This window comes from Diospyros lotus, chromosome 6, assembly GCF_014633365.1.
Source record: "Diospyros lotus cultivar Yz01 chromosome 6, ASM1463336v1, whole genome shotgun sequence".
NCBI classification, from domain to species: domain Eukaryota; kingdom Viridiplantae; phylum Streptophyta; class Magnoliopsida; order Ericales; family Ebenaceae; genus Diospyros; species Diospyros lotus.
In genome coordinates, this window is record NC_068343.1 from 7467695 (window position 1) to 7495205 (window position 27511).

Below are 27511 nucleotides of genomic sequence, written 5' to 3' on the forward strand. Positions count from 1 at the left end.
CAACATCAATGGTATTCTATAATTTCTTTTTAGTTTTTGTTATCTTTGTATAATTTCTTTTAAAAATTTGTAAAAACGCCGGTAACGGAAGATGGCGTTCCGTTAACTTTGGGGCTTTGGGAATGCATACTTGTTGGGCTTGGTCAGAAAAATCTGGTAATCCAAGCCCACCCCCGTTATCGAAAAGGGTCGGACTCAGTGGACCCAAATTACAACCCTACCTTCACCGAGAGAAATATTCACTCCGTCGCGAGTCGAACCCAGTGGCGGCGATGGGTCGCGTTGCTCTCCCCATCGCCTCCACATGAGATTCAAACTCTCCTCCTCAGCCGCCGCCTCTTTCACCGCTCGGCCTGCATCTCTGAAATCGTCTGTCTCTCCCATCTGCTCCTTCATGGCCGCCTCTTCTGCTTCCGCAGAGGAATTCGACGACCAACGTTGCTGCGACAACACCCGCCAATTTCCCGACGCCGACCTCCACGAACAGCAACAGCTAGGGCAAGCTGGATATATTGGGATCCCAAGTGGATACCCGAGCGGGGAGTCGCGAATTGAACGAGCGTGGGCTCACTGGAAGAAGCTAGGTCAGCCGAAGCTTATTGTGGCTCCCATGGTTGACAACTCGGAGCTTCCTTTTCGGATGCTGTGTCGAAAGTATGGAGCTGAAGCGGCTTATACTCCAATGCTTCATTCTCGCATCTTCACCGAGAATGAAAAGTATCGTTCTGAAGAGTTCACCACCTGTAAGGTGCATAATACTCGCACATCCGCGAAAAGTTAATTGAAAGCTTTAAATTCCTATTCGCAAGCTCGATATCAAGTTTAGATCCATAGTAGCTTTTAGATTTTTAATAACCAATGCTGGCAAAGGATGGATGAGCCAAATTTGTCTCTATAAGTGCTGTTTTTTATCTTTCTTTCTTTGTCCCATTTTATCTTCGAGTCAATTATCACCTCAAATGTAAAAAAAAAGATTTGTCTGAGCCACTTCGTTTCTTTTTGTCCAAGTCGATTCTTTTTTTTTTAGGATGCTATGCCTTTTCACGAAACAGCTAAACATCTTTTTACTTGCTATACCATGAGGCCACCAGTGCATCATGTAATCTTCTTGGAGAATGCATGCATTTATGTAACTTCTTTCAGTTTTTTGCTTTCTTTGGCCATTTTAGTGCACTTTTCTCAATTTGTGTTTCTGAGATATTAATCTTTGGGCTTTTCCTGGTGTAAATTTGATTATGGCTGCAGGAGGATCGCCCCCTATTTGTCCAATTCTGTGCAAACGATCCAGATACTTTGTTGGAGGCAGCACGAAGAGTGGAACCTTATTGTGATTATGTTGATATTAACTTGGGGTAATGTTTTCGGCCCTTCACCTCCAATTATGTGCAAATGATCTAGATTGCATAGGAATGCCTTCATAATATTCAATTCTGTTACTTGAGCCATCCCAAAATGACAGATCTAGATGCAAGAACCAAACCTTTTTTCCACTTTCAACTTTTTGTGGTACTATTATTACCACACAATTGAGAAAGGTTCAAAAGAATCAAAATAGATTGGGTTAATATGCAAATAGGTGATTTTCGTTGAAAACTTGATTCTTGCTTGGTTTCTTTTTAACTTGCCATTGCAGGTGTCAAAATTAATTATTAGAATAATAAACAAAGCTAATAATTACATGACTGTTATGGGAAGATAATGTAGGCTATGTAGCAACTACAAGACAATAATAATTCTGTTGAGTGTTTCTGCCAAATTATTTGGTACTATTAAGCCTCTGAACTTGAATAGGGAACTTAACAAGTAATTTTCTTTACATGCTCCAATTAGGGGTGAGCAAAGACAAACCAAATTTGATGGCATCGAATCGACCCAAACTGCAATCTTCTCAAGTAATGATCGGTTATGATTTGGGAATTTCACAAACCACCCGAACTGGTTTGGTTGCTGTTTAGGGATTCAGTTACGCCAACTGTTTTATACTCTTTAACAAAACTTTGTGGATTGATTCATATCTACCTAGTGAGAACAACCATCAATGTTTTAATTGAAAAATCTAATATAATAATCTTTGCATGAACTTTGCTTGATTCAAAAATTGCTCATTCTCATTGTATAATCTTGATATCGGAATGTTATGAGGTCCTTTATAGAAAATAGAACACTTCACATTGAAGATAATACACAAATTTGAAGTAATTTTCATATTACTCTCAGATACATTTTGCACCCACAATTTTTAATTGAAACCTTCCCAAAAACATGCTAAAATCCTTAACATTGTTGTTGTTATGTTTTCTTCTTTTTTGTTAATGTTGCTATAGCTCAAAGCGTCCAAATCACTTGGCTATGGTTTGGGTGGTGTTGGTTGTGACTTCAACCGCATGCCCAAGACTGGGTGGCTTTGGAGGTGGCTATAATTTGGGTGTGTGGTGTGTGAGGGTTGATGCGGCAAGCACAGTTTTGGTTGGGAGCCTTGGGGCTGGTTCAGAGATGATGGAATGAATTCCTTAGGTTTCTTGCGGGCAAGAGAGCGAGAGATATTATCAGATGTTAATTAATTTACTTTGAAGAGTTCATTAGGAAATCAAAGAAAATTAAATTTTGAGCAAGTCAAAATCCTCATGCTGGTTGAAGATTGCTTTTAACAGCAGAGGAAGACTCTGTTGCAGAAGTTTTAAAGCAAATGGGATGTTCATTTAGCTTATTAAATTGTAATTCATTAAAATTAATGGCAGCACATGTATTATCTGGATACTTGAGTTAGTTACTGTAACACCCCACTCTTCTGCTTGTATTTACCTACCTATTTATGTATCCGCTCCATTTTACAAATTGTAAATCTGCATTGATTTTCTAAATAAATCTTCAAGGTCCACTATTTTTATATCTCATACTAATACTCGATTACTCGATTTTCATTTGGTCCAAGTTTTACAACCTTTACTCTTAAAAATAATTCTCTAAAGTAATTGCCACTAAAATTACCTTTTTCCAAACCACTCTTAAGTATCAAAATTTTTGAGTAATTGTCAATCAACCTCATTTTGACAAATTTTCTTCAGAAGTTAATTTCCTAAACATTCCATAGAATTTTAGTAATTGCACTAGCACCTAAATTTCCAAATAAGCTGTTATTTCATTCATTTAACTTTTTTTTTTTCAAAAATTAATACTCTAAAATCCTAAAGAATTTTGTTAGTCTCACTAGTATCAAAATTTCCAATATTCGTGAACCACACCTATTTCAATGGTGTTCTACATAAATTAACATTCAAAATTCTGTAAAATTTTGGGGTGTTATACTATGACCTTAAACAATAAAATATCAAGCTTTAATCTCACTATTTAAGATCAGTTATATGAATTTTGGCTCACAAATCATTTATGTTTATGGTCTCATATATTCTTTTAAGACTCTTATTACTCATATCATACATAAATGACTGTCTCTTGCCCAGTTCTTCTTGGTCTTCCTCTTATCTTTTTTCCTAATGACCTGTTTTCATTCACTCTTCTCACGTGGGCCTGTATTGGTGACTAAAGGGAAATCATCTTAGTTATGTCTCATGCATCTTTATCTTTAATAAGAATTGATATGACCTTAGTAGGAATAACCATATTTCTAATTTTATCTTCTTATAATTTACACTAAATTAAGTACATGTTCAGCTTTGGTGATATATGACTAGTAGGGGTTATCCTTATAATTTACTCTTAAGCTCAAAGGGTATCAAGTATTCCTATGCAACATAGTTTTCCTAGGCCCCACCTAGGCGCCCGACTAGCACCTAGTGCATTTTAAAACACTGCTTTCTCATTCTCATTCCTTTGAAATGAGTTTGTATCAATTGTCTTCTGGAAGCATTCTCACTTCTTCAAGCCTCCTGGACTGGTGATTTCGATAGCTGACTTAGTTTTATGGTTGCTTTATGTGCAGGTGTCCTCAGCGTATTGCTAGGCGTGGAAACTATGGAGCTTTCTTAATGGATAATCTTCCTCTTGTTAAGTCTCTGGTAGAAAAATTGGCTCTCAACCTTAACGTCCCAGTGTCCTGCAAAATTCGCATTTTCCCGGACTTGCAAACAACTATAAACTATGCAAGGATGCTGGAGGATGCTGGCTGCTCTCTCTTAGCAGTTCATGGCCGTACAAGAGATGAAAAGGATGGAAAGAAATTCCGGGCCAATTGGGATGCCATTAAAGCTGTTAGAAATGCTGTTAGAATCCCAGTGCTTGCCAATGGGAATATACGGCACATGGATGATGTCCAGAGCTGTTTGAAAGAGACGGGAGTTGATGGGGTCCTCTCGGCAGAGACTCTCCTTGAGAATCCGGCTCTCTTTGCCGGGTTTGGAACTGCTGAATGGGCGTTGGGCAGCAGTGAAATCAACAAAGATGGAGAATTAGACCAGACTGATTTGTTGGTGGAGTATTTGAAACTTTGCGAGAAATATCCTGTACCATGGAGAATGGTCCGTTCTCACGTGCACAAGCTTCTAGGAGAGTGGTTCAGGATTCATCCTCATGTGAGAGAGGACCTGAATGCACAATCGAAACTCACCTTTGAATTCCTTTATGGCATGGTCAACAGGCTTAGGGAGCTGGGCTCTCGGATACCTCTTTACTTGAAAGATTCTCGCTCAGAAATGGTATCGTCAAATGGGATTGTTGCATGAAACTGCGTTCTTTCAAATTGGACATTACAAGTTGCTGGCAGCCCCCGTATGGTCCGCGTGGTGTGGATTACGAAATATTCAGAGCCTGGGTTCTTACGCCGTGCAAAAGCACTGGTGCAAGCTTTGCTTCTTCTGCAGCTGGCTCTTTGGCTATTGTAACATGGTGGTATTACTTGCATCCTGATACTGTACCAATTGAAACCTTGCTGATCCGATGGGGGAGACGTCACGGGGTCTCTGAATTTCCTTCTATAGGTTGGGACTTGGGATTCATTCAAGCCTTATGTGGAGGCCTTGTTGACTGTACTTCCTTTTAACTGAGACAATTAATTACTAACATAACCTATTTGTTCCCCAAAATTGGGTGAGAATTACCCCTTCCTTCTATTAGGACGTTATTTTTTTAGTGTTCTCATTTGTTGAGATGGTGATCATTATATAATGCCGTCTCATCGGACCGAGTAATTTGTAGCCTCTGAGAAGAAGATTTAGTGTTTTTTATGTACTATATATATATATATATATAGGTCCCCAGGAAATGTGTCTTGCTCGAATTGGATTTTGCCCAAAATTGTTGCTGACACAGGTTATCTCTATCGCTATCACATCAAACTTATAACAACCAAAAGACAGAAGACAAGTTTGTTTGGAGTTCGTTGCCAATTGCTGAATCTAAATTTCAACAAGAAAATTTATGAATTTTACACAATCAAAGTCCACCATAAATAATTTTCAGATCAGGAATCAGGAGGAAGAAGAAAAGAAAGAAGAAGTATGATTACGACAGAAGTGGAAGCTATTCTCATCCATCCTCTCCAGAACAAAGTGTCCAAGCATGTCCTTGGACTTCATCACCAAGTTCTCCTTGCACAAGAACTCTTCACTGCAGACCCTATCCACTTTCCGATTGAAATCATGCACGAAAACATGCGTCTTCCCGTTCCCCCACTTCTTGCTCCTCGCCAGCACCCCCGCCGTATATATAGCTGCCATCCTTCCCGGCGCCTCAGGCCAGTACCCCCTCGGCCCATCCACCAATATCACATCCCAATCCACTTCGTACAACTGGTTCGGAAGGTCGTTCAGCCCCAGCTTACAGTCCGAGAACAAGAGATTCTGTACCGGCCGGCACTCGTTTCGGACCTGCTCCTTCACCGCCGCCACCAGCTCCTTCATCTCCCGGATCTTCGTGGTGTACTGAACGTCGTAGACTTCGATCTCCGGGTTCTTCTCCTCCATGTACGCCGCGTAGTACCGGTTCTCGTCGATGAAGACGGTGCGGCCGTTGTGGTTGAGGGCTTTCCAGAGGAAGGTCTCGGCGGTGAGGCCGAAGACGAGGAAGTTGCAAGGCGAGGAGCACTGCCGGAGGACGTCGGAGATGGGCTTGAGGTCGGTGTAGGACATGTGGTCGGAGCTGTTGGAGTTGGCGGCGTAGTGGAGGAGCGCCTTCACGACGCTGTCGGACGCCGGGGGGTCTATTGCGGCGGCGGCCGTGACGGTGGTGGTGATGGAATCTCGTGTGTACACAAGGGTGAGGAGGAAGGCGACCGTGAAGAAGGATACAACGGCCAGAAGCCATATCCGACTGGGGGTTTGCTTTTGGATGTATGGATGGAGCAGTAAAAGCCTCGTGTTGGCATTCCCATTCCCATTCCATTGTTAATACTGTTCTTCATTTTCACAGAAACGGAGGAAGAAGAAGAGAACTAGCTGAGAAGCTTGGGAGTGGAAGATGTAGTTTTAAAGAGAGAATAATGGAAGCAATTATAACATGAAGAAGGCGACATGGGATTGGCCACACCAAGAAGTGATATAGAGGAACCAACCATAATTAAACCAACCCAACGTGCAGATTTAACAATACTGGGAGTGGTTTAATGTATGAAGTGGGTTTTGGATGGAGACTACGAGATGAAGCAGGAAGGGCGGTGGGTGGAGCAAACTGGATTTGGTAAGGGTTGTGGCGACAGCGTAACTAATTACAAGCCACCAGTCGCTTTTACTTGTTTAAAATTCAAGCTTTGGTTCGTACGTGACCTCAATTAAAATTTAATCTCAATCCCCTCTGACCTCTGAGAATACAGACCTTTGGGCCGGCCCATTGTATATTTTGGGCTGCTTTTCCTCTCCATTATTCGAGGGGAAATGCATATGGATGTTATTTACATAATTGAATTGATGGATTTTTGTGGGGTTTAATTTATAATGTAGCAACAGAGAGAAGATATGCAACTTTCATCCAGTTGACGACCCGCTACGCTAGTGATTCTTATCAACCACACTCACTCACCCATGAGGGTTCCTGAAAACGCCTACTCATTCCAAAAGCTCGTAGCTGTTATTAATGGTGTACTCAAACATCACCCGCAGTTGCTGCTAGAAGGGATTTCCTTCAATTCACAATAATGATTTGTAGAAAATCAGCACAAACATCTACTCGATCCAATAATAAGCCTTAGGCTGCAAGCACTAAGAACGCTTTAATTACAAAAGCCTTAAGCTTTAATACTTTTGGAACAGTTGTGTTGCTTAGTGGGTTTATGGGTATAATTTGGATGGATGCCCACCTCTTTACTCTTTATGGTCAAAAGCAGCATGGCAACTCTGGATCACCACTTCACTGATTGCAGTTTTGGAGCCAAGCAAGCAACAGAGACACAAAAGTCTTGTTTGTGCTTTGTGGGAAAGTTATATCGGGGTAAGTTCAAAGAGGAAGCATCGAAAAAGGCGGAAGAAAGGGCTTTCCAGACTTGATCAGAACATCGCTTTTTTTTTAGTGCCAATTTGACATGGTGAAAAGAAGAACCGGACATGGCACAGGTCCTGTATCGGCAGCATCCAATCCCTGGAAAACATATTGGTAGCTGTGGGCCTAATTAAAGCTTAGAAGTGTTAAAAATTCAAAGCCAGCCACTACAGACCACTACAGAACACTTGACTGCCTTAGCAGCGTAATTGCAATGGCAGCATCATTGTTAGTGTTCATCCATCGCTATTATGACTTCCTGGTGCACAATTTATAATGAGTTTAATTAAGAGGTTGGGACAAGATTAGTGATTGTATCCTATCTCATGGAAATCATGAGGACTGAATGTAATTTAGATGATGATCATGATCATGATCCTTTCTAAATTAAATGTATTTTCAATCTTAAAATGCTATTACAATCTAACGAGTTAATAAAATATCTGTTACTTTAAAAAGTGATTTACTTTTTTTATATGTATTTAGTAATATTTAAGAGTTTAAACGTTATTTACCTTTTAAACTAATTCAGTAGCATTTTTCAAAATCTCTTCTCCTATCTTTTTTAAATAAGTTTTTAGCAGTTTATTTTGTTGACCAAGCAAATTACAAAATTGCCCTCACACAATTCAAATATTTACACTCTCATCCTTTCTCATCTCCTTCTCTGATTGCCACCTTTAGCCTAGTATTATCGTTGTTGCCATCGTCTAAATCTCCTCCTTCCGCATCCATCACCGCCTCCATCCATTGTCCATCTCCTTCTCCGTTGCCTTAGCTATCGTCTCCTCTTACCATTGTTGGCCACCCTTTACTCTATATATATATATATATATATAACACTTTAATAAAATATTATATTAATATATTTTTTAATAATTATATATAATTTATTAACTGTTAATTATAAAAATTTATCAACATTAATTTATATTTTATTTATATTATTTAATAATATATCTATTTTTATTTTTTTATCAAGTTTTAATAATTTATCAACTCTTTCAAATTAAATTCATAATTATATAATTGATAATTTAGAATATATTTATTTAAATATATTATTAATTTAAATATTAATTAACCTTTCAACTTCACCATGAAATCAAGAAACTGAATTGATGCTCCCAAGGTAAAGCTTCGCTGGCAAAGGAAATATACTTTAGAGCGTTACTCTTTATGTCATCGAGTTCAATATTCAAGTCTTAACCAAGAGAGAAACTCATCAGTCAAAGTGATCTTAAAAATTAAAAATTACTTACTGTCCTCATGTTTGCGGCGGGACTAGAGATTGAACTGGTCGTTGAGTCATTTAATTTATATTTTTTATTGATATCATCAGGCTGAATAATGGGACAATTATAATTGTGCGTCAATAAAAAAAAAAAAACTGAATTAATTTACAACAAACAAAAGTATTGGCTCCCTCACTGTCAACAACAAACCAACCCCATTCCACAGCCATCTCTCTCTCTCTCTCTCTCTCAAGATGCCCATGCCAACACTTGGCGGCTTTCCACCTCTTTTTCTCATCCTCATCATCCTTCGGATTCCCGCCACCGCCACCACCACCGCTACCCCCACCACCACGCTCTTGTCCGCCGACCCGCCTCCTCTTCCTCCGGCCAGCTTAATAGTGCCCTCCGACGCCATCGCTTTACTCTCGTTCAAGTCCAAAGCCGACTTGGACGGCAAGCTTCTCTACACGCTCAATGAGCGGTTTGATTACTGTCAATGGCAGGGCGTCAAGTGCGTTCAAGGCCGGGTGATGCGCTTCATCCTCCGAGGATTCGACCTCCGAGGGGTCTTCCCCGCCGACACCTTGACTCGTCTCGACCAGCTCCGAGTCCTCAGACTCACCAACAACTCTCTTGCCGGTCCGATTCCTGACCTTGCCGGGCTCTTCAACCTTAAGTCTCTGTTTCTGGACCAGAATTCCTTTTCCGGTACTTTCCCGCCCTCGATTCTTTCTCTTCGCCGTCTTCTCGTTCTCGATCTCTCTCGCAACAACCTCACCGGTTCAATCCCGGCCGAAATAACTCGTCTCGACAGGCTGAGCTACCTCAGGCTCGATTCAAACCGCTTCGGCGGCACAGTTCCGCCGTTGAACCAGTCCTCTCTCGGAATATTCAACGTCTCAAATAACAACCTTACCGGGGCAGTTCCCGTCACCCCAACTCTGTCGCGATTCGGTAATTCTTCGTTCTCGTTGAACCCAAACTTGTGCGGCAAGATCATCGGCAAGCAATGCCGTTCTGTTCCCCCATTCTTCAACTCCTCGGGTGCCCCTGCTGCCATCGCCTCGCCTCCACTCCAGAATGCTGAGTCACAAGGCGTCGTTTTATCTCCGCCGTCCTCAAAGAAGCGCAAGAGAATCGGAGTAGTTATTGGATTTGCTGTCGGAGCTGTATTCCTACTTGCGGCCATTCTTATATGCTTTTTCGCATCATTCAAGAAGCAGAGAGAACATGAAAGGCACCGAAAATCGGCAACATTCAACGCCGAAGCAATGGACTCCATCGCTGCAAACGCCACAACTGAGACGCAAGCTGTAAATAACGAAGCAGAAGCAAAAGAGAAGAATGTGCAAAGCACTCAACATCAGCAGCCCGTGCAGAGGGGCGGAAATTTGATCTTCTGTGGAGGCGAATCACAGATGTACAGTCTGGAGCAGCTAATGAGGGCTTCGGCGGAGATGCTTGGCCGAGGCACAATTGGAGCAACGTACAAGGCTGTGATGGACAATCGGTTAGTCGTGTCCGTGAAGCGGCTCGACGCCGGCAAAACGTCGATCAGCAGCGGCGAGATGTTCGAGCAGCACATGGAGTTATTGGGAGGGCTCAGACACCCCAATTTGGTACCAGTTAGAGCATACTTTCAGGCTAAACAAGAGAGACTCATAATCTATGATTACCAGCCCAATGGCAGCCTCTTCAATCTCATTCACGGTACGCCTCTTCTTACCTACTCATTGCCTTTTCCGTTTTGCGTGCTGGACTCACCGATTCGGCTGCTGAGTCGTGATGGTTCCGACTCGGTGCCAATTTTCGTATGCTTTATCCCGGACAAAAACAAAATGCCTGACAAGGGAAGAAAGTAGAGACAAGTGGGTTCTGACTCGTTAACGTGACGATAGTTACTGGATGAGTGAGTGGGGACTGACTGCGCAACCTAGTAGTGGCTATAATGTAGATGCTACAAGGCTGGATGACAAATAAATGGTTTGAGTCGGTGCTTACAGGGAACGTTTTTGGGAGTGTCCGAAGCAGAGTGCTTTCCCTTTCGATGCCATGGCCATGGGGGCTACCACCAATGCGCTCTGCCGACAATCGCGCGTCAATTTTTAGTTTGACGCGCACACGGTATAGGACAAAAGAATATTGATTTTAGGTTGGCAGTCAACTTCTCGAATGTTCAGTTTTAAATTTGTACAGAGTGCGATCACATTTAAATTTATTTAGAGAGTGCATTAGAGAGCAAGGTCACCGTCTCCAGAAATTAATCAGGTAAAACTTGAATACCTCACATAAATAAATAAAAAAATAATTTTTAGTTTGAAATGAGAGCCCAAATAGGAAACTTAGGCATGCTGTGTGCCGAGGATACAAATGATTCTAACATCAAAATCCCATGCTACCCTTGTAACTTTGGAATTGGAACTCGAGTGGCTACCATAAATTTTACTTCATCCTTGGTCAAGCAATTTTTCTTGGAAAAAACAGGGGAAAGGTATAATTATATATATATATATATGTGTGTGTGTAGCATTTTCATTTTCGGAAACAATTGGTAATTAGTAACTATATATCATGGACCATGGTTGTTTATATAAGAATTGATAATATTTCTGATGCCTCTGGGTAGAGTGGGCTCAATTTTGCCATTCAGCCGGAATCTTCAATAATGTAGAGCCTCGTGAACACCACCATTATAATTTCTTTGTTTCGAATGTAGGTCCAAGACTCGTAGCTTGGATTCTTTGGCCGACCTTAGTTTCCCTTCATATAGAATTGATGTCAAAATTTTCTATTTACATTTCCAGCTGTAACCACTAGACACAAGATTATAGAAGTTATATTGTTGTTTTCTATGAAGCATCAAATGATGCCAAACGGTTGGGGGGTCACTTGGCAACCGTGGGCTGCCTTTTGGGCGCCCACTGGAGGGCCACTTTAGCCACATTTGGCCCAAGCCCAAGGCCTTTATTTTTGTCTCTTAGCCTGCTGCAGATCGCGTTGCACGATGACATCCGAGCTGTTGCTATTGCCTTTTATTTTTTGCTATCGCAGCCGTCCAGTTGCCTTATTTATCGCACAGTCTCGAGATTGGTGAAGGGATCGGGGGAGACGAAGAAAAAGAGGGGTGGCCGAGAGTTGTTCATTTTAGGGTTTTATTCTCTCTCTTTCTCTGTAAATCTTTTGTACAGTCTTCGTCCTCGCTTTCATTATTCTGTGTTCTCTGGTTCATTTAAGGTAAGCTCTTAACCTGTATTAAGTGGTTTTTGAGCGTTTTTAGAGAACCAGGGTTGTCCAGTTTTGATCTTGTGTATGGGTGTAATCGGATTGATTCATATATTGGAACGAGCTCTTCTCACTAGAGCTCAAGTGGACGTGGCCCTTATTTGGGGTGAACCACTATAAACCTCGTACCTCTTGTTACTTTTGCATTTTCATATCTACTGTGTTTATATTTATACTCTTAGTCATTTGAGTTTTATTAAGCAGTGTGTGATTTTAACTTAAGCGAGGGTTTGCTATCTTTGTTTTATTCGTAACAGTGGTATCAGAGCATCCAGTTTGCATATCCTAGGGTTTTCTAAGTCAAAATCGTGTCTAATCATTTTCCGAAATCTAGGGTTTCCTTTTTTCCTCTGTAAAGGTGTTGTTTTAAGTCCTAAGGTTTTTCTGAGGAGCCTTTGTCAGCGGGTGTTTGCTGTACAAGTCTCAGTCAGTAATCTAGAGTTTTTTAGGACATTTTCGTGCAATACGAAAATGACATCAACCCTATTTGAAATCGGTACATTCGATGGAAAGGGGGATTTCGGAAGTTCGAAAAAGAAGATGAGAGTTTTTCTCTCTCATCACAAAGTGCTTATAGCACTCGAGGCAGATGACCGTAAATGGTCACTTGAGCAGCTAGCTCGAACTGATGAAATCAAATAGGAGACTTTCAATTTGATATTTCTCCATCTCGGTGATTCTGTAATCCGTAAGGTTGACGGTATATCTAACCCCTTGATCTCTGGAATAGATTAGAATCTTTGTATTATGTAATGTCTGCTCCTAATTTGGTTTATTTAAAAGGCATGTTGTTTAACTTTAAGATGAATACCTCTAAGTCTATGGATGAAAACATTGATGAATTTACGAGATTTACTTTGTTATTAAGAGGTACTGATCAGGCATTATGTGATACTAGTGAAGCCATGATTTTGTTAAACTCATTACCTGATGACTATGATGTTGTAAAACATGCTTTACGTTATACTGGTATAGTCCCTAGTATGGAGCTTGTTATTTCTGGTATTAAGGCTAGGGAACTAGAACTTAGCACATCTAAGAAAACGGGTAATAACTTGTTTGTAAAAGGAAATGCTGATAAAAGAAATTATATAGGGAATGCTGAACAATTTAATGGGTCAGGGTAGAAGGGAAAACAAAAACAAAAATAGAAGTGTTACCGCTGTGGGAAAGAGGGACATATAAAGAAATACTATTATGATTATTTAATAAAACACAAGGGGGTAATATAACTGTAGCAGCTAGTTGTTCTAACTGTTTTGCTGAGGTGTTTAATGTATCTATTTGTTCTGTTATAAATGAATAGATTATGGACTCTGGCTATTCTTTTCATATGTGCCCTAATATTAACTAGTTTCATAACTTTAATAACAGGAAAAATGGAATAGTTTATATGGGTAACAGCCATTCATGTAGTGTTCAAGGTATAAGTGATATTACTCTTAAGTTGCATGACAACAAAGTAAGAACACTCACTAATGTAAGATATGTACCAGGTCTTAAAAGAAACTTGATTTCTCTCGGTACACTTGATGAGTTAGGATTTTCTTACAAAGTTGAAAATGGTTCTATGAATGTCTTTAAAGGAGAAGATTTAATCCTAACTGGTGCAAAGAAAAATGGTTTATATGTTTTCAATGGTTGTTTTCACTTTGTTGTTAAATCAAACTCTGCATGCTATGTTAATACTGATAAGACAGAACTATGGCACTTGAGACTTGGTCACATGAGCCTGAAAGGTTTACAGGCACTGTCAAACCAATGATACCTTGGTTCAGTGTCTGCTGAGTCCCTCGATTTTTGTGAACCATGTTTGTTAGGCAAGTAACACAAGATGAGTTTCCATAAGGGAACTCACCTGGCAAAGGCATGCCTTGAGTACTTACATGTAGATTTGTGGAGACCTTCCCAGGTTCCCATCCATGGCGGTAACATGTATTTCCTCTCTATTATAGATGACTTTACTAGGAAGGTGTGGGTATTTCTGTTAAAAATAAAAGATCAAACGATAGAGAAATTCAAAACATGGAAGATCTTAATAGAAAATCAAGCTGATAGGAAAATCAAAACTCTTAGAACAGATAATGGGTTAGAATTCTGTAATAAAGAATTTGATGAATATTGTAATTCCCAAGGTATACTTAGGCACAAAATTGTTAGAAACACACCCCAACAAAATGGGATAACTGAAAGAATGAACCGAACCCTCCTTGAAAAAGTGAGGTGCCTTTTGTTCACTTCTAGTATACCTAAATCCTTCTGGGCAGAGACATTAGCAACAGCTTCACACCTAGTAAATAGAAGTCCTACTGCCCTTAATTTTAAATGCCCTGAAGAAAAGTGGATCAGAAGAAAATTAAATTTAAAATATCTAAGAATTTTTTGTTGTGAAGCCTATGCTCACCAATCTGAAGGTAAGCTGGAACCTAGATCCATAAAGTGTGTTTTTGTTGGATATCAGGAAGGAACTAAGGGATATAGGCTATGGGAAAGACAGTCTAAGGGTGTTAAAATTATTATTAGCCGTGATGTTATATTTAGTGAAGCTGTTTTTCCTTGCAAATTATCTAAAACAGAAGAAACAACCCAACATGGTAACACGGATAATTTTATCAGCTTAAGAGGAACTCAAATTGAGGTAGAGCACCCAGCTATAAATGATAACCCACCTGGTGTTCCAGTTATACCAGAACCTCAACCAGAAGGTGATCCCTCACCCATATCAAACTTAGACCAAACCTCTGATCATGAGACTGATCATGAGGAACAAAATGGTGAAACTGAGATTGAGGTAGAGCAGCATGACTCCCCTCAACATGATCTTGGTGATTACCAACTTGCCCGAGATAGAAGCAGGAGGATTGTAAGACCATCTGCTAGGTATGTTTATTCAGACTTAGTATATTTTGCCTCGATAGCAGATGTTGAAATGAGGAGCAGTGAGCCTTCCTCTTATGAGGAGGCTGTCAGCTCTAAGGACAGTCAAAAATGGCAGCAAGCTATGGACGAAAAAATGGCCTCTCTGATGGCCAACAGAACTTGGATTCTTGTCCCTCGTCTAGCAAATTAGAAGTTGATCCAATGTAAGTGGTTGTTCAAACTAAAAGAATGTATGTCTTCTAATGACCCTATTAGATATAAGACAAGACTAGTAGCTAAGGGGTTTACTCAAAAGAAGGGAATAGACTATACAATTTTTTTTTTTTCCTGCGGTTAAATTCAAAACAATTCACATGATGCTTACAGTTGTTCAATTTGATTTAGAACTTGAACAGTTAGATGTTAAAACTGCATTTTTGCATGGAGACCTTGATGAACACATTTACATGGTTCAACCTACTTGTTATGTTGTTTCAGATAAATCTGATCATGTCTGTTTGTTGAAAAAATCCTTGTATGACTTGAAACAGGTCCCAAGACAATAGTATAAAAAAAATTGACAATTTTGTTCTAGGGGCTAGTTTTGTTAGAAGTCAATATGACAATTGTTTTTACTTTATGCTCTCTGAGATTCCTATTTATCTATTGTTGTATGTAGATGATATCCTGCTAATTAGCAAGTTTAAGTCAAAGATTAAGGAGTTAAAATCAATGCTAAACACAAACTTTGATATGAAAGACTTAGGCCTTACTAAGAAAATATTAGGAATGAAAATTGAGACGAATAGAAGCAACAATAGCCTCAAAATACATCAGCATGATTATTTGGTAAAAGTTGTTCATAAATTTGGAATGCAAAATTGTAAAACTGTTACAATTCCCTTGGCTGGACATTTTATTTTATCTAAATCTCAGTGTCCCACATCCAATTCTGAAATTATAGAAATGGAAAATGTCCCTTATGCAAATGTAATTGGAACAATTATGTACTCAATGATAAGTACCAGGCCCGACTTTGCATATTCAATTTCCTTACTCAGTCGATTCATATCAAACCCTGGGAAACTTCATTGGGATGCTTTAAAACATTTGGTTAGGTACATAAATGGTTCTGTATGTATTGGTTTAAATTTTAAGAAAAGGTTTGATACACTTAATCTTGTTGGGTATGTTGACTCTGATTTTGCAAGGGATAGAGATTCCAAAAAATCCACCACTACCTTTTATTTTACCTTGGGTGGAAATTGTATTAGCTGGAAGTCTCAGCTGCAACCACTTGCTACCCTATCCTCTACTAAGGCGGAGTACGTGACTGTAACTGATGCCTTCAAGGAAATTATATAGCTTCAAGGTATTCTCAAGGAAATTCACTTGCTTCAAAGCAAAGTGGTGGTTTTCTCGGATAGCCAAAGTGCCATCCACTTGTCCAAAAATTCGATGTATCATGATTGAACCAAACATGTAGATGTGAAATATCATTATGTAAGGGAAATGATAGCCAATGGAACTGTGGGTATCCAGAAAGTTTCAATAGCCAACAATCCTGCTGACATGGGCACCAAGGTATTGACTGCAACCAAGTTCATTGCTTGAACTTGCTGTATATCGATGATGGCTGATTCCTCAGCCATCTTGAGCAGTGAAGGTGAGAATTGTAGCATGCTGCACTCATATGACAGATCTGATTTCCTAGACATTTGATGTTTTAAGGTGGAGTTTGTTGTTTTCTATGAAGCATCAAATGATGCCAAACGTTGGGGGGTCACTTAGCAACCGTGGGCTGCCCTTTGGGCGTCCACTAGAGGGCCACTTTGGCAGCCACCTTTGGCCCAAGCCCAAGCCCTTTATTTTTGTCTCTTAGCCTGCTGCAAATCGTGTTGCACGATGACATCCGAGCTGTTGCTGTTGCCTTTTATCCTTTGCTATCGCATTCGTCCAGTTGCCTTATTTATCGCGCGGCCTCAAGATTGGTGAAGGGATCGGGGGAGACGAAGAAAAGAGGGGGTGGCCGAGAGTTGTTCATTTTAGGGTTTTATTCTCTCTCTCTCTATAAATCCTTTGTACAACCTTCGTCCTCGCTTTCATTATTCTGTGTTCTCTGGTTCGTTTAAGGTAAGCTCTTAACTTGTATTAAGTGTTTTTTGAGCGTTTTTAGAGAACCAGGATTGTCCAGTTTTGATCTTGTGTATGGGTGTAATCGGATTGATTCATATAGTAGAGCGAGCTCTTCTCACCGGAGCTCAAGTGGACGTAACCCCTATTTGGGGTGAACCACTATAAATCTCATGCCTCTTGTTACTTTTGCATTTTCATATCTGCTATGTTTATGTTTACACTCTCGGTCATTTGAGTTTTGTTAAGCAATGTGTGATTTTGACTTGAGCGAGGGTTTGCTATCTCTATTTTATTCGTAACATATATATTAATGAAATGCATGCCCAAGTTTATGACATTTTCTTGCATATGCCCTTTTACTGGGTGAAAAATTATTTCCTTGAAACTACAATCATACCGCTGAGTTTATTGTTTGGATTCACTATTGAATTTCTGCTTTTTCTTTGGCTTTAGAACTGAAATTATATGTAAATGTAAGCAGGTGCAAGATCAACAAGGGCAAAACCTCTGCACTGGACTTCATGCTTGAAGATAGCAGAAGATGTGGCGGAGGGGCTTGCCTACATTCATCAAGCATCGAGGCTTATACACGGAAACCTGAAATCGACCAACGTCCTCTTTGGTGCTGACTTTGAAGCCTGCCTTACAGACTACTGCCTTGTGGTACTTGCAGACCCATCTTCAAGTGGCGGCGATCCCGACTCTGAAGGCTACAAAGCCCCAGAGATCCGCAAGTCCAGCCAACGAGCCACCCCCAAGTCCGACGTCTATGCCTTTGGCATTCTCTTATTGGAGCTTCTAACCGGTAAACCTCCATCCCAGCAACCATACCTTTCACTCCCTGATGTGCCAGAATGGGTTAGAGCAATGAGGGAAGATTATGACGGGGAAGATGATAGGCTTGCAATGCTAGTTGAGGTGGCTGGTATTTGTAGCTTGAAATCACCAGAGCAGAGGCCGCTGATGTGGAAAGTGCTGAAGATGATCCAAGACATAAAAGAGAGAGTGATGGTGGAAGATGAACCCAGAGATGCACGTATATAGTGGATATAATAATATAGACAGATACCTTTGCTCTGTGCTCGCAAGAAACTGCTCCCAAGAGAAGTCGAATGGAGGCTATGACAAATGTACATCTTGAGATGGCTGATTAAAAATTTTACACAAGGAATCTTGTGGGGCTAGACTTCGTTATTAGAGGTGAAAAGGCTTCTCAGCTCATCTTGGGCTCACACAGTGGGGTTCATGTGCTATGTATCCATCTGAAAATTGGTTGAGTGCTAGTACTGTTGGTTCTGAGCTATTTTGGCATACCTTTACTTTTGGGTCCGTCCGTCATGCTGTAATTGGCATTTACGTTAGGATGATTCCAATTTGGTCATTGCCAAGCTGGGGTCTTCGTCAATGTGATGGTGTGATAAAGCTTTCATCCATCCATTTCGAGGTTTGAGAGAGTCGTGCTCGTTTCTCCCACAGTGTTTTAACTTCTTGGTGGATCGTGGAGTAGTGCTTGAATCCACTTCTCAAGAACTCCTAATTAAAGAGCACTCAGTGTGCTTTTCAAGTCAATGCTTATGATCACTCATTCAAACGTACGTTCCTATGATAGGAATGGCAATGCTTGATTCACGACCAAAAACTAAAAAACTCACAGATATATGGACCATTGAAAGAGCATAATCACTCTTGAGTTGAGTTGGGTGGTGAGTTGAATTGATATCTTGTTTGACTTGTGAAATAATCACTCCTGTTTGATTTTTTGATACTTAAATCAGCAAAATTCAAGAGCCTAAAACCTATACCTAGAAGGATAATGAAATGAGAGAAGATAGAATCTAGAAATAAGCTGTGTTTTGGTGTCTTCCCACTAATTAAAATCTCACGAATGTGATTTATGGTATTAATATATTTGGTATTGTAAATATTTTTTTATGAAAGTATTCAAAAATATCTTTTTGACTTATCATACAAATTTTGTGCATAAAAGACATTTATTAAGTATTAATAATTTAAAATATTATATTTAAATAAATATATAACAAAACAACATGATAACAAAAATTCAAAGAATAATATATACGTAATAACTTAATAATTACATTTTTGCACCTCATGAGATTGTTAATATATATAGCAAAAAAAGATAGGAGATTGGAGAAACAAATGAAGAAAAGAAGAGAAAGTGAAGAAATAATTGTACAAAAAAAAAAGAGAAGATGATAAGAGAATGATGATGCTTGTAATTGGGCGGTCCCATATTATGAGAAAATAAAATTTGGATTTTTTTGGTGTGTGAGAGTTTTATATTGTTGGTTAAGAGTAAATGAAGTTTAAAAAAATATCACATTTTCATAGTTTTTAAAAGTAATTTATTTAAGTTTGATGGTAGAAAAGTAATTTTTAAAAAATATAAGAATGTGATTCGTATAAAATATATATATATATATCATTGAAGAGGTAATATACCAAATTTGAGAATCATTTTCTCCCTAATTAATTTTTTTTTAAATTTGAGTCATGTTTTATGTACTAAATATAATTTTATTATGTCGAGAAATAAAAACAAATGACATATTTTTTAATAAAAAAAAAACAATTGAGGGATCCAATTTCAGCTTGAGCTAGTGGGATTTCTCCTTATTTTGAAAAGAAAAAAGGATTTGATAGAGTAATCATAAAGCTAATTATTTTTTATTTTTTACATTTTTATACTTATGGCCTCACATGGTAAATTTAAATTTATTTTCAAAATAATTATATATAAATACAATACTAAAATATTTTAAAAATTAAATGATAGATATACTAGTCTCTAAATGAAAAGATTCAAATTACTGACGAAAACTTTTAAATATTTTGAAAACATATATCTCTAACCTTCGAGCAATTCATATGTACACTTTAAAATTCACTATTCGGATGTATTTATTTTATTGGAAGCATTAGAATTTGAGTCTAATTACTTGTGTGGCCTTCGTCACAAATTTTAAGAGATAAATGGGCTTATTATAATACCCTCATTAAAGCTTAACAAGAAATTTGAATAAATCATAATCCTGGGCCAATGGTCAAACCATTTCGGAATAAAATTTGATCCTTTAAACGAATAATTGAAGAAGTGACTGAAGAGATATGATTGTGGAACGTGGAGACAAGAAAGAGTGGAACACGTCGAGTATTTTTTTTTCTTCAAAAATTAATCCGGGTGGCTTTGCATTTATAACGTGGAAATTTCTTCACTAACGTGATGTGACGCCACCTCTGTCTCAATGAACCGACGGCTGTGATCACGGTAGCAAAGTTTTCGGCGTGAATCCAGCCGTCCGCTTCTCGGTCGATGCATGATGGGCTTGGTTGCAGCCTAATCAGCTCCAGGCTGTAGGCCAAACGGGGGCCTCACGTGCCTGCGCATTGTAGCGTGGAATTCACGCCGGGATGAGGGGCGACGCCGTAATTCACTGACCTTTTGAGGGCAATCTTGTGAAAAGGTGGGAAAAGAAAATTGCAAAAGATTGTAACCGCTTCAAAACCCCACTGGCAGTCGCTTCTTCGCTCGTCTTTATTTGCAATCTTACCCGTACAATCGGCAACAACTTTAAAAATTAGGCCGCTAAAGGCACCTCGACGAGGAGGAGGAGGAGAAAGAAAGAAAGAAAGAAAGGCTTCTTGCTCACAGAGAGACCGAGAGACTGAGAGAGAAACATGTCTGGAGGTATTGCTCGTGGTCGGCTCGCGGAGGAGCGGAAAGCCTGGCGGAGGAATCATCCTCATGTCTGATTCCTCTCTCTCTCTCTCTCTCTCTCTCTCTCTCTCGCTCAATTCGTGTTTTGTTCGTCATATATTGATAATATCTATCTTGCGTTTTAATTCGACTGTTCAATTTGTTGTTTGTGTGGTTTTATTTGGTGAATTTGTTATCTGATTGGTGTTTGTTTGTTCGATTGCTTTGTTGATAGGGTTTCGTTGCTAAGCCGGAGACCCTGCCCGATGGTTCGGTGAATCTGATGGTGTGGCATTGCACCATCCCCGGCAAGGCTGGGGTAGGTTTCGAGGAGGGGCGCTACTGTATTTTACTTTTTATGCTTTCAATTTCATTAATGCTATTAGAAATGCTTTGTTACTTCTATGTTCTACTAAGTACTAACCCTATGTTAGTCTTACTCGTATATGGTTCTGGGCGTCCATGTGTCTTGAAGCGAAGTATGTGTTTAGGTAGTGGATTGGAATTTGAGAAGGGATAATACATATTTCATAGGCCTTCGAGATTGGTGATTTGAAATATGCAAATTTTAAATGCATAGTGTAGATGCATATTTTTTTCAGGGCACTTGATACTTGTTTTTTTCTGAACTATCGAGTGTTGGAATTTCCAACCAATGAATGCTATGGTACCAAACCCGTGAATACTAGCAGACGCTAATGATGAAACTACACATAACACCTGCCCGTTATCTATCCTTTTCGTTTTCTTATTTTGTTTGTTTGTCTGTTTTTAGCTTACAAACATTACAATTAAGGTGTTCCTTCATAATTCTAGTTTATTATTTCTGCCATAGTTGTCAAAAGGCATACCTCATCACCATTGAGGTACAGCGCCATACAAGAGGCACTGCTAGGAATGCGAGGCACGTGCCTTGTGTATATAGGTGTGTTAAAACCCTATTTCTTGTCCTTTTTTAATCTTAGATCTTATTTCTTGATTTGATTGCATATTCTTGTATATATGTCAGAGGTGAACCTAGCAGTAAGCTGGAGGTCTGTTGGATTGCCCGCTCGCTGGGATCCTATGGCAGTGACATTCACTCGCTGGAGAACTAGACACAGCTCTGCATACACTAGCTAGAGAACTAGTCACACCTCTGCGTTCTGTTTCATTTTTCTTTCTTATTTCTATTTTTTTTTTTTGCAATTTAGAAAAAACTAATTTTTGTTCTAATTGTCTTTTGATTTGTGTTCTACTCTAATGTTTTTTTCTTTCATCTAATTTCTGTTTCAATTTAGAAGAAACTAATTGCAAATAAACAAATTGTTTTTCACTGTGTGCTCTATTTTTTTTCCTCTCTTCTAATTTGTTTTGTAATTTAAAAGAAACTAATTGTTTTTGCTGTGTGTTCTGCTGTAATTTTGTTCTTCCTTCTAATTGCAAAACTGCAAAAGAAATTAGAAGGAACTAATTGTGTTTTGCAGTGTGTTCTGCTGTAATTTTTTCTTTCCTCTATTTTTTTTTTTTGCAATTAGTTTTTCTAACTGCAAAAGAAACTAATTATTTTTCTGCAATAATATTAGTTGTTATTATAGGGTTGGTTATTTTCCATGTATGATTTTATGACTTTGCATCTACTTCCAGTATTTTTTGCAAGTAGGCTTCGAGCACTAATTCGCACCTCAGCGCACCTTGCACCTTTGACAACTATGTTTGTGCCTTATTTCTGTGTTATCTATCAAAGACAATATCATTTGCAAATGCATACGCTGAGGCACTTCTTGGATGCGTTTTGTGTGTTCATCTATAACAAGAGCAAAGTGGTAAGAGTTCAATGCAGATGCTTGGTGTAATTCAAATATATCTGGAAAAGCCTTTCTTTCTCCTTCACAAGTACTAACATATGTTTCTAGTTGATGATATGTATCCTTAATAACCTATATATGCGCAATTCAAACTCCTTCCTTTTTCAACATCTTCTACAAGACTTCTCTAAGTAATCCGTCATACGCTTTTTGAGCTTGTAAAGAGTATATGTAAATAATTTTTGGTTATCTTTGTACCTTTCCATTAAGCATATTGGTAAGTAGATGGCTTCCATTATTGATCTCCTATTCAGTGAGCTTTTAAATACTAACTTGGGCCTTCCCGAATTGGTTTATTTTTTAGACCTTAGTTTCTCACCTTAACCTTTGCTCTAGTACACTCTTCCAAAGTTTAATCATGTGGCTCATTAGCTTGATCCTTTTATAATTTCCATAGCTTTGAACATTTCCCTTATCCTTACAAATAGGTACTAAAGTGCTCTTTTTTTACTCCATTCTCCCATGTATTTCCATGCTTCTATTGGGATATTATCTAGTTGAACTGCTTTATTATTCTCGATCTCTTTCAATACTTGCTTTAATTTGTCTGTGACAAATATATCTAAAGAACATGAAATTTCTATCTCCTTCAAAGTCACTACAATCCCTAATGTAACACCTATCTCTCCTCCTCCATTTAATAGCTTCAATAAATACTTCTTGTATCTCTTCTTGATTGCCCCCTCATTTATTGGTATATTTTGATTTATGTGTTTTCTTTTAGCGCAAATTACCAAAAAATACCTGAACTTTGTCTCATGTATCAAATATGTAATGAATGTTTGTTTTAATCAATTAAATACTCAAAAACTTTTAATTTTTATATCAATTGCAAAATGCTGTCCAATACACACCAACAGAACCTCTTTTATTATTTACTTGCTGTATTATTCTTTATCTTTAATCAATTAAATACTTAAAACTTTTAATTTTGTATCTATTGCACAACGCTGTCCAATACATCACTAACAGAGCCTCCTTTTGTCAAAATTTTGCAAATGGGAATCTGATGTGTAAACATAAAGGGGGAAGATTGAGTCATTGACAAGTCAGATTTTTGGAGGGGAAATTGAATGACAGAAGAGGTCAAATTGTGCAACCCAAAACCCTAATCGGAAGCAGAAAAGGGAATTAGCACTTGAAGAAACCTTATCTCTTTCACAACTATCAAACGTTTGCATTTTTCCTGTCTATTTTTTCCTTCTTTTGTTTTCTTCTGTCTTCCTTTCTGCCCATTGAGCTATGAAAATGGCATATTACCAATCGTCCTTCCCCCTCTATTGGAAACACCTATTGTCACCTCCTACAATTCCTTTCAAGTTTAGAAACCTGAGCTTCTAAATATTCCCTTCTTTTTCTTCTTTCTCTATTTAAATACATCTCCCTTTATAATCTTCTTCCATTCCTCTCTCTGTTTCTCTTTTGCTTCTTTCTGATGATGGATAATTCCTCTGCTAACTCCATCAATGGGCTTATTCTGAACTGGAGGAATCAATGATCTTGGAAGCATTTTCCTTTCCAACAATTTCATGTCAATTTAGTTCCTTTCTAACAATTGCACATGGGATTCCACGTTTGCAAAATTTTGACAGAAAGAGACTCGGTTAGTGTGTATTGAATGACATTATGCAATTGATACAGAATTAAAAGGTTGAGCGTATTATTAATAAAAAGGAATGTTCATTATATATTTGATAGAAGGGGCAAAGTTCAGGTATTTTTTTGGTAATTTGCCCTTTCTTTTATGCATTTCACTTGACCTAAATCTTTTGTTTTTCTTTCTCTTGCTTTAGGTAGTGTGTATATATATACATGTATCTATTTGCTGTTTGTTTGACTTTTCTTCTCTTTGCCCAGTTTGCTTCTGTTTTTTATTTTTTTTTAACCAAAATATGCTTCTTTTAGTGTTTTTTCTTACATGTGTGTAAAATCTTGTGGCGATTTTTTTTTTCTTGTACCTCTTCCTTTCATCACCAAGACTTGTTTTGCGTTGGAGCTTTTCCCTTTGGCTCTTGTAGAATGGTTTTTGCCATATTTTTAGTAGTATTAGCCATTGCAATCCGGATTTGGCTAGTATTTCCTGTGCAATTTTTCTGCATTGTTGTTTTCCTTGAAAATAGCTTGTTTTTCATCTTTTAAATCACACTGTGATTGTTAATCTTCGTTATGTATTATTCTTCCTCTATGTAAGGCATGACATGGTGTATGTTGAGTGGCTAGGGATGTCATTCTCCCAGTATGCTCTCTCTTAAACCTAGGTAGCGTTCAAACTATTCTATGTGCCCTAGGTTAAGCTTGATTTATGTATTATGGGACTAAAGCAGGTTTAAGCTAGAAGGGATACCCTTGTTAAGTTGTGCCCCCCCTATGTTGCTTGAGCTTGTCCGGCAAGAGTCCTGGCAATCAGTTTATTTTATGTGACTGGATTACTTCTTCAAAATCAGAGTTTGTCCATCAAGCGATTTGAGGACATTTGACCAATCTCTTAGCTTTGGCCTGATCTAGATAATTTCTATGTAAAGCAGAAATAGTTAGTGTCAAAATGCTCTCTAGCAAGTGTGAGTTTGGATTGTTGAAGTATGTGAACAGTGGTTTTGATTATTTCGTTTTTATGGTCACTACAATGATTTACCATATGCAAATTGTTGGGGTTCAATGAAGATGTTTGTTGCGTAGATAAAACATATGCCACTAAAGTCTTGTTGTGTGGCTCACATAAAATGTATAAATCTTGCAAAGTAGAAGAAGAGGTTTCCTGTTAATTTCATGGGCTTGTCAAGCATGATGAATTTGACTCATAGCTAATATTCTCCTTGTCTTAATAGTTTAGAGGTTTTGAATTGGACTAGAGAAAGCCTGGCAAACTTCAAACTTGCCAGCGGACAATTCTTTGTAATTCCGTCTTCTTGTGTAATTTATTTTATAATAATTCTTTTACAATTATTACATTTGTTGATGCACATTCTATTTTCTGGTTCAGGTTATACTCAAGAGAACTTTGTTCAGCAAGTTTATCTATGGTTCCATGCTTGCTCTATACTATTTCTTTGTCTCTGATATCTTTATCTCAATTAGGATTTTGGTTGAAAAAAATTAAGAATCTCAAGAAGAAAAAGAAAAAAAAAAAAAAAAAAAAGCTTTCGGTTGAATTATTACCATGTTCTGTATTGTTGATTGGGTGGGCTTGGACAAATTGATAATATATGACGCTTGCAGACTGATTGGGAAGGGGGGTACTTCCCTCTTACACTCCATTTTAGTGAAGACTACCCCAGCAAACCGCCCAAGTGTAAATTTCCCCCGGGTTTCTTCCACCCTAATGTCTACCCATCTGGAACCGTTTGCCTGTCAATCCTCAATGAAGATAGCGTAAGCAGCTGTCCCAGCATCTTTCTTGTGCACGCTAGTCACTCGTGTGTCTTAAGTTGGATTTATTGCCCCTGATTATTTGGAATGATTTTGCTGTATCTAGGGATGGAGACCAGCAATTACAGTCAAACAAATTCTTGTTGGCATCCAGGATTTATTGGATCAGCCCAACCCTGCTGATCCTGCACAGACTGAAGGATATCACCTCTTTATCCAGGTATTTTTGGTTCTTTTGATATTTGGATAATGCCAGCATGTTTGGGTATTTTTTTTGTTCTCTTAAAATCAACTATTTTTGGTGTTTGGGGACCCTGTTCCTTTGTCATGCTGTGTAGTCGTATAATAGCACATCAAGGTGTGGAACCTTTGTTAAACGTGTCCTGAATGGAAGCCTATGCCTTTGTCATCTCGGATTATGTCCATAGATTATTTTTTTGACCTGTATGACTGCTTCTGGCAAAAGAGGTACACATATTGTAACATTAAGCATGCTAAACATTCAGTTAATTTGTTTTGTGGGGGCCTTGTTAGAATGGCGGGCCTTAAGAATCGAGCATTGGGCGCAGACTTGCGGGTGGCTAAATTGTTGTTGTCTATAAGCTTCTTAGTATTGGAGATGCAATTTTATAAATATGAACCTAGCGTGGGAATTGATGAACCCATTGCCTTGACTTGTGCAGGATACAGTGGAGTATAAGAGACGCGTCCGACAGCAGGCAAAGCAGTATCCACCTCTGGTCTAAGCAACAAAGAATTTGTTTTGCCTGACGCCTGGTAACTTCCATGTTGCCATAGCGTAAACTGTATCCTTGGAACTGCTTTTGTCTCTCTCTTAGTTTAAACAAACTTTGGTTGATACATGACGGTAAACCTGGCCAAAGATTACTTGTTGTGTCTCTTTCAGTGTAAAACTCAATCCCCGTTTCAGACATTCCAAATGTTTGTGTTATATGTGATATTTATAAATGTCTAAGTTGTTAATAATGTTGAAATGATGAACGAACTAAACACAAACAACATTTATCCATGATGCGCACGCACATCATTCTTGCATTCCTAAGGTTACGGGGCTTGTTTGAAATAATGAGCAGTGAAAGGAGGCTCAGGTCGGCTTGTTTGTATCTTCATTTGCAAATAGAGTTTGAAACTTTTGGGGGCCAAGTCTGCGTTGATGTTTATATACTACTTACAGGGTTTAGGGTGGTCCATTCGAAAAGTAGAAGTGGGTTCTCAAGGATAGAATGAAGTTTGGTCTCCAGTTGCAATGCATTGAAAGGATTGATCGCGTCAGCCTTTGGGATTGTTTGGGTCTGTCAAGTTATAGAATGGGTGGGTAAGGGGGAGGGATCATTGCAACTTGCTACGGCTAAGAGGGGGAGTTTTATAAGTCTTAACGGTAATATTTGAAAAAGCTAGTGGTCTCAATATCTATGCCAAATCTTAAAGATGCCATCTTGTTTTGTTTTTTTTATAAAATAACCCACCCCATCCATGTACAGTTTGTATTCTAACTTCTAAATAAAATTTAATAATCTTGATAAATTAAGAGTGAAATAATTATGTCTTTTAAGAAAATAAAAAAGTTATGTATTCGTGTTAATTAATATTAATTATAACATGGCAAAATTTAATTA

The 27511-nt window shown here is 38.5% G+C and overlaps 4 protein-coding genes across 6 annotated transcripts; 3 read left to right on the forward strand and 1 right to left on the reverse strand.

Annotated features, from left to right (window-relative positions):
- The first annotated feature begins 206 nt into the window (after nucleotides 1-206).
- Nucleotides 207-5218, forward strand: LOC127803351 (uncharacterized). 2 transcript variants are annotated; one of them, XM_052339509.1, is made up of 3 exons: nucleotides 207-743; nucleotides 1246-1352; nucleotides 3941-5218. In XM_052339509.1, exons 1-3 carry the CDS (start codon nucleotides 657-659, stop codon nucleotides 4677-4679), a joined length of 933 nt encoding a protein of 310 aa, XP_052195469.1. In that variant the 5' UTR covers nucleotides 207-656; the 3' UTR covers nucleotides 4680-5218. The 2 variants fall into 2 exon arrangements, with proteins under 2 accessions (XP_052195469.1, XP_052195468.1); XM_052339508.1 differs by having other exon boundaries at nucleotides 209-748.
- A 63-nt stretch (nucleotides 5219-5281) lies between these two features.
- LOC127803726 (protein IRX15-LIKE) lies at nucleotides 5282-6335 on the reverse strand (the record flags this gene model as incomplete). The annotated part of the gene is made up of 1 exon (XM_052340166.1): nucleotides 5282-6335. A coding segment is annotated over one exon (912 nt), but the record flags the coding sequence as incomplete, so codon positions are not given.
- Nucleotides 6336-8868: 2533 nt separating this feature from the next.
- On the forward strand, nucleotides 8869-18243 carry LOC127803349 (probable inactive receptor kinase At5g67200). 2 transcript variants are annotated; one of them, XM_052339506.1, is made up of 2 exons: nucleotides 8869-10373; nucleotides 17419-18243. In XM_052339506.1, the coding sequence occupies exons 1-2, from the start codon at nucleotides 8915-8917 to the stop codon at nucleotides 17982-17984; spliced, it is 2025 nt and encodes a 674-aa protein (XP_052195466.1). In that variant the 5' UTR covers nucleotides 8869-8914; the 3' UTR covers nucleotides 17985-18243. The 2 variants fall into 2 exon arrangements, with proteins under 2 accessions (XP_052195466.1, XP_052195467.1); XM_052339507.1 differs by having other exon boundaries at nucleotides 17422-18243.
- Nucleotides 18244-20495: 2252 nt separating this feature from the next.
- LOC127803902 (SUMO-conjugating enzyme SCE1) lies at nucleotides 20496-26861 on the forward strand. The gene is made up of 5 exons (XM_052340517.1): nucleotides 20496-20711; nucleotides 20897-20980; nucleotides 25725-25877; nucleotides 25981-26094; nucleotides 26558-26861. The coding sequence occupies exons 1-5, from the start codon at nucleotides 20643-20645 to the stop codon at nucleotides 26618-26620; spliced, it is 483 nt and encodes a 160-aa protein (XP_052196477.1). The 5' UTR covers nucleotides 20496-20642; the 3' UTR covers nucleotides 26621-26861.
- The last annotated feature ends 650 nt before the right edge of the window (nucleotides 26862-27511 follow it).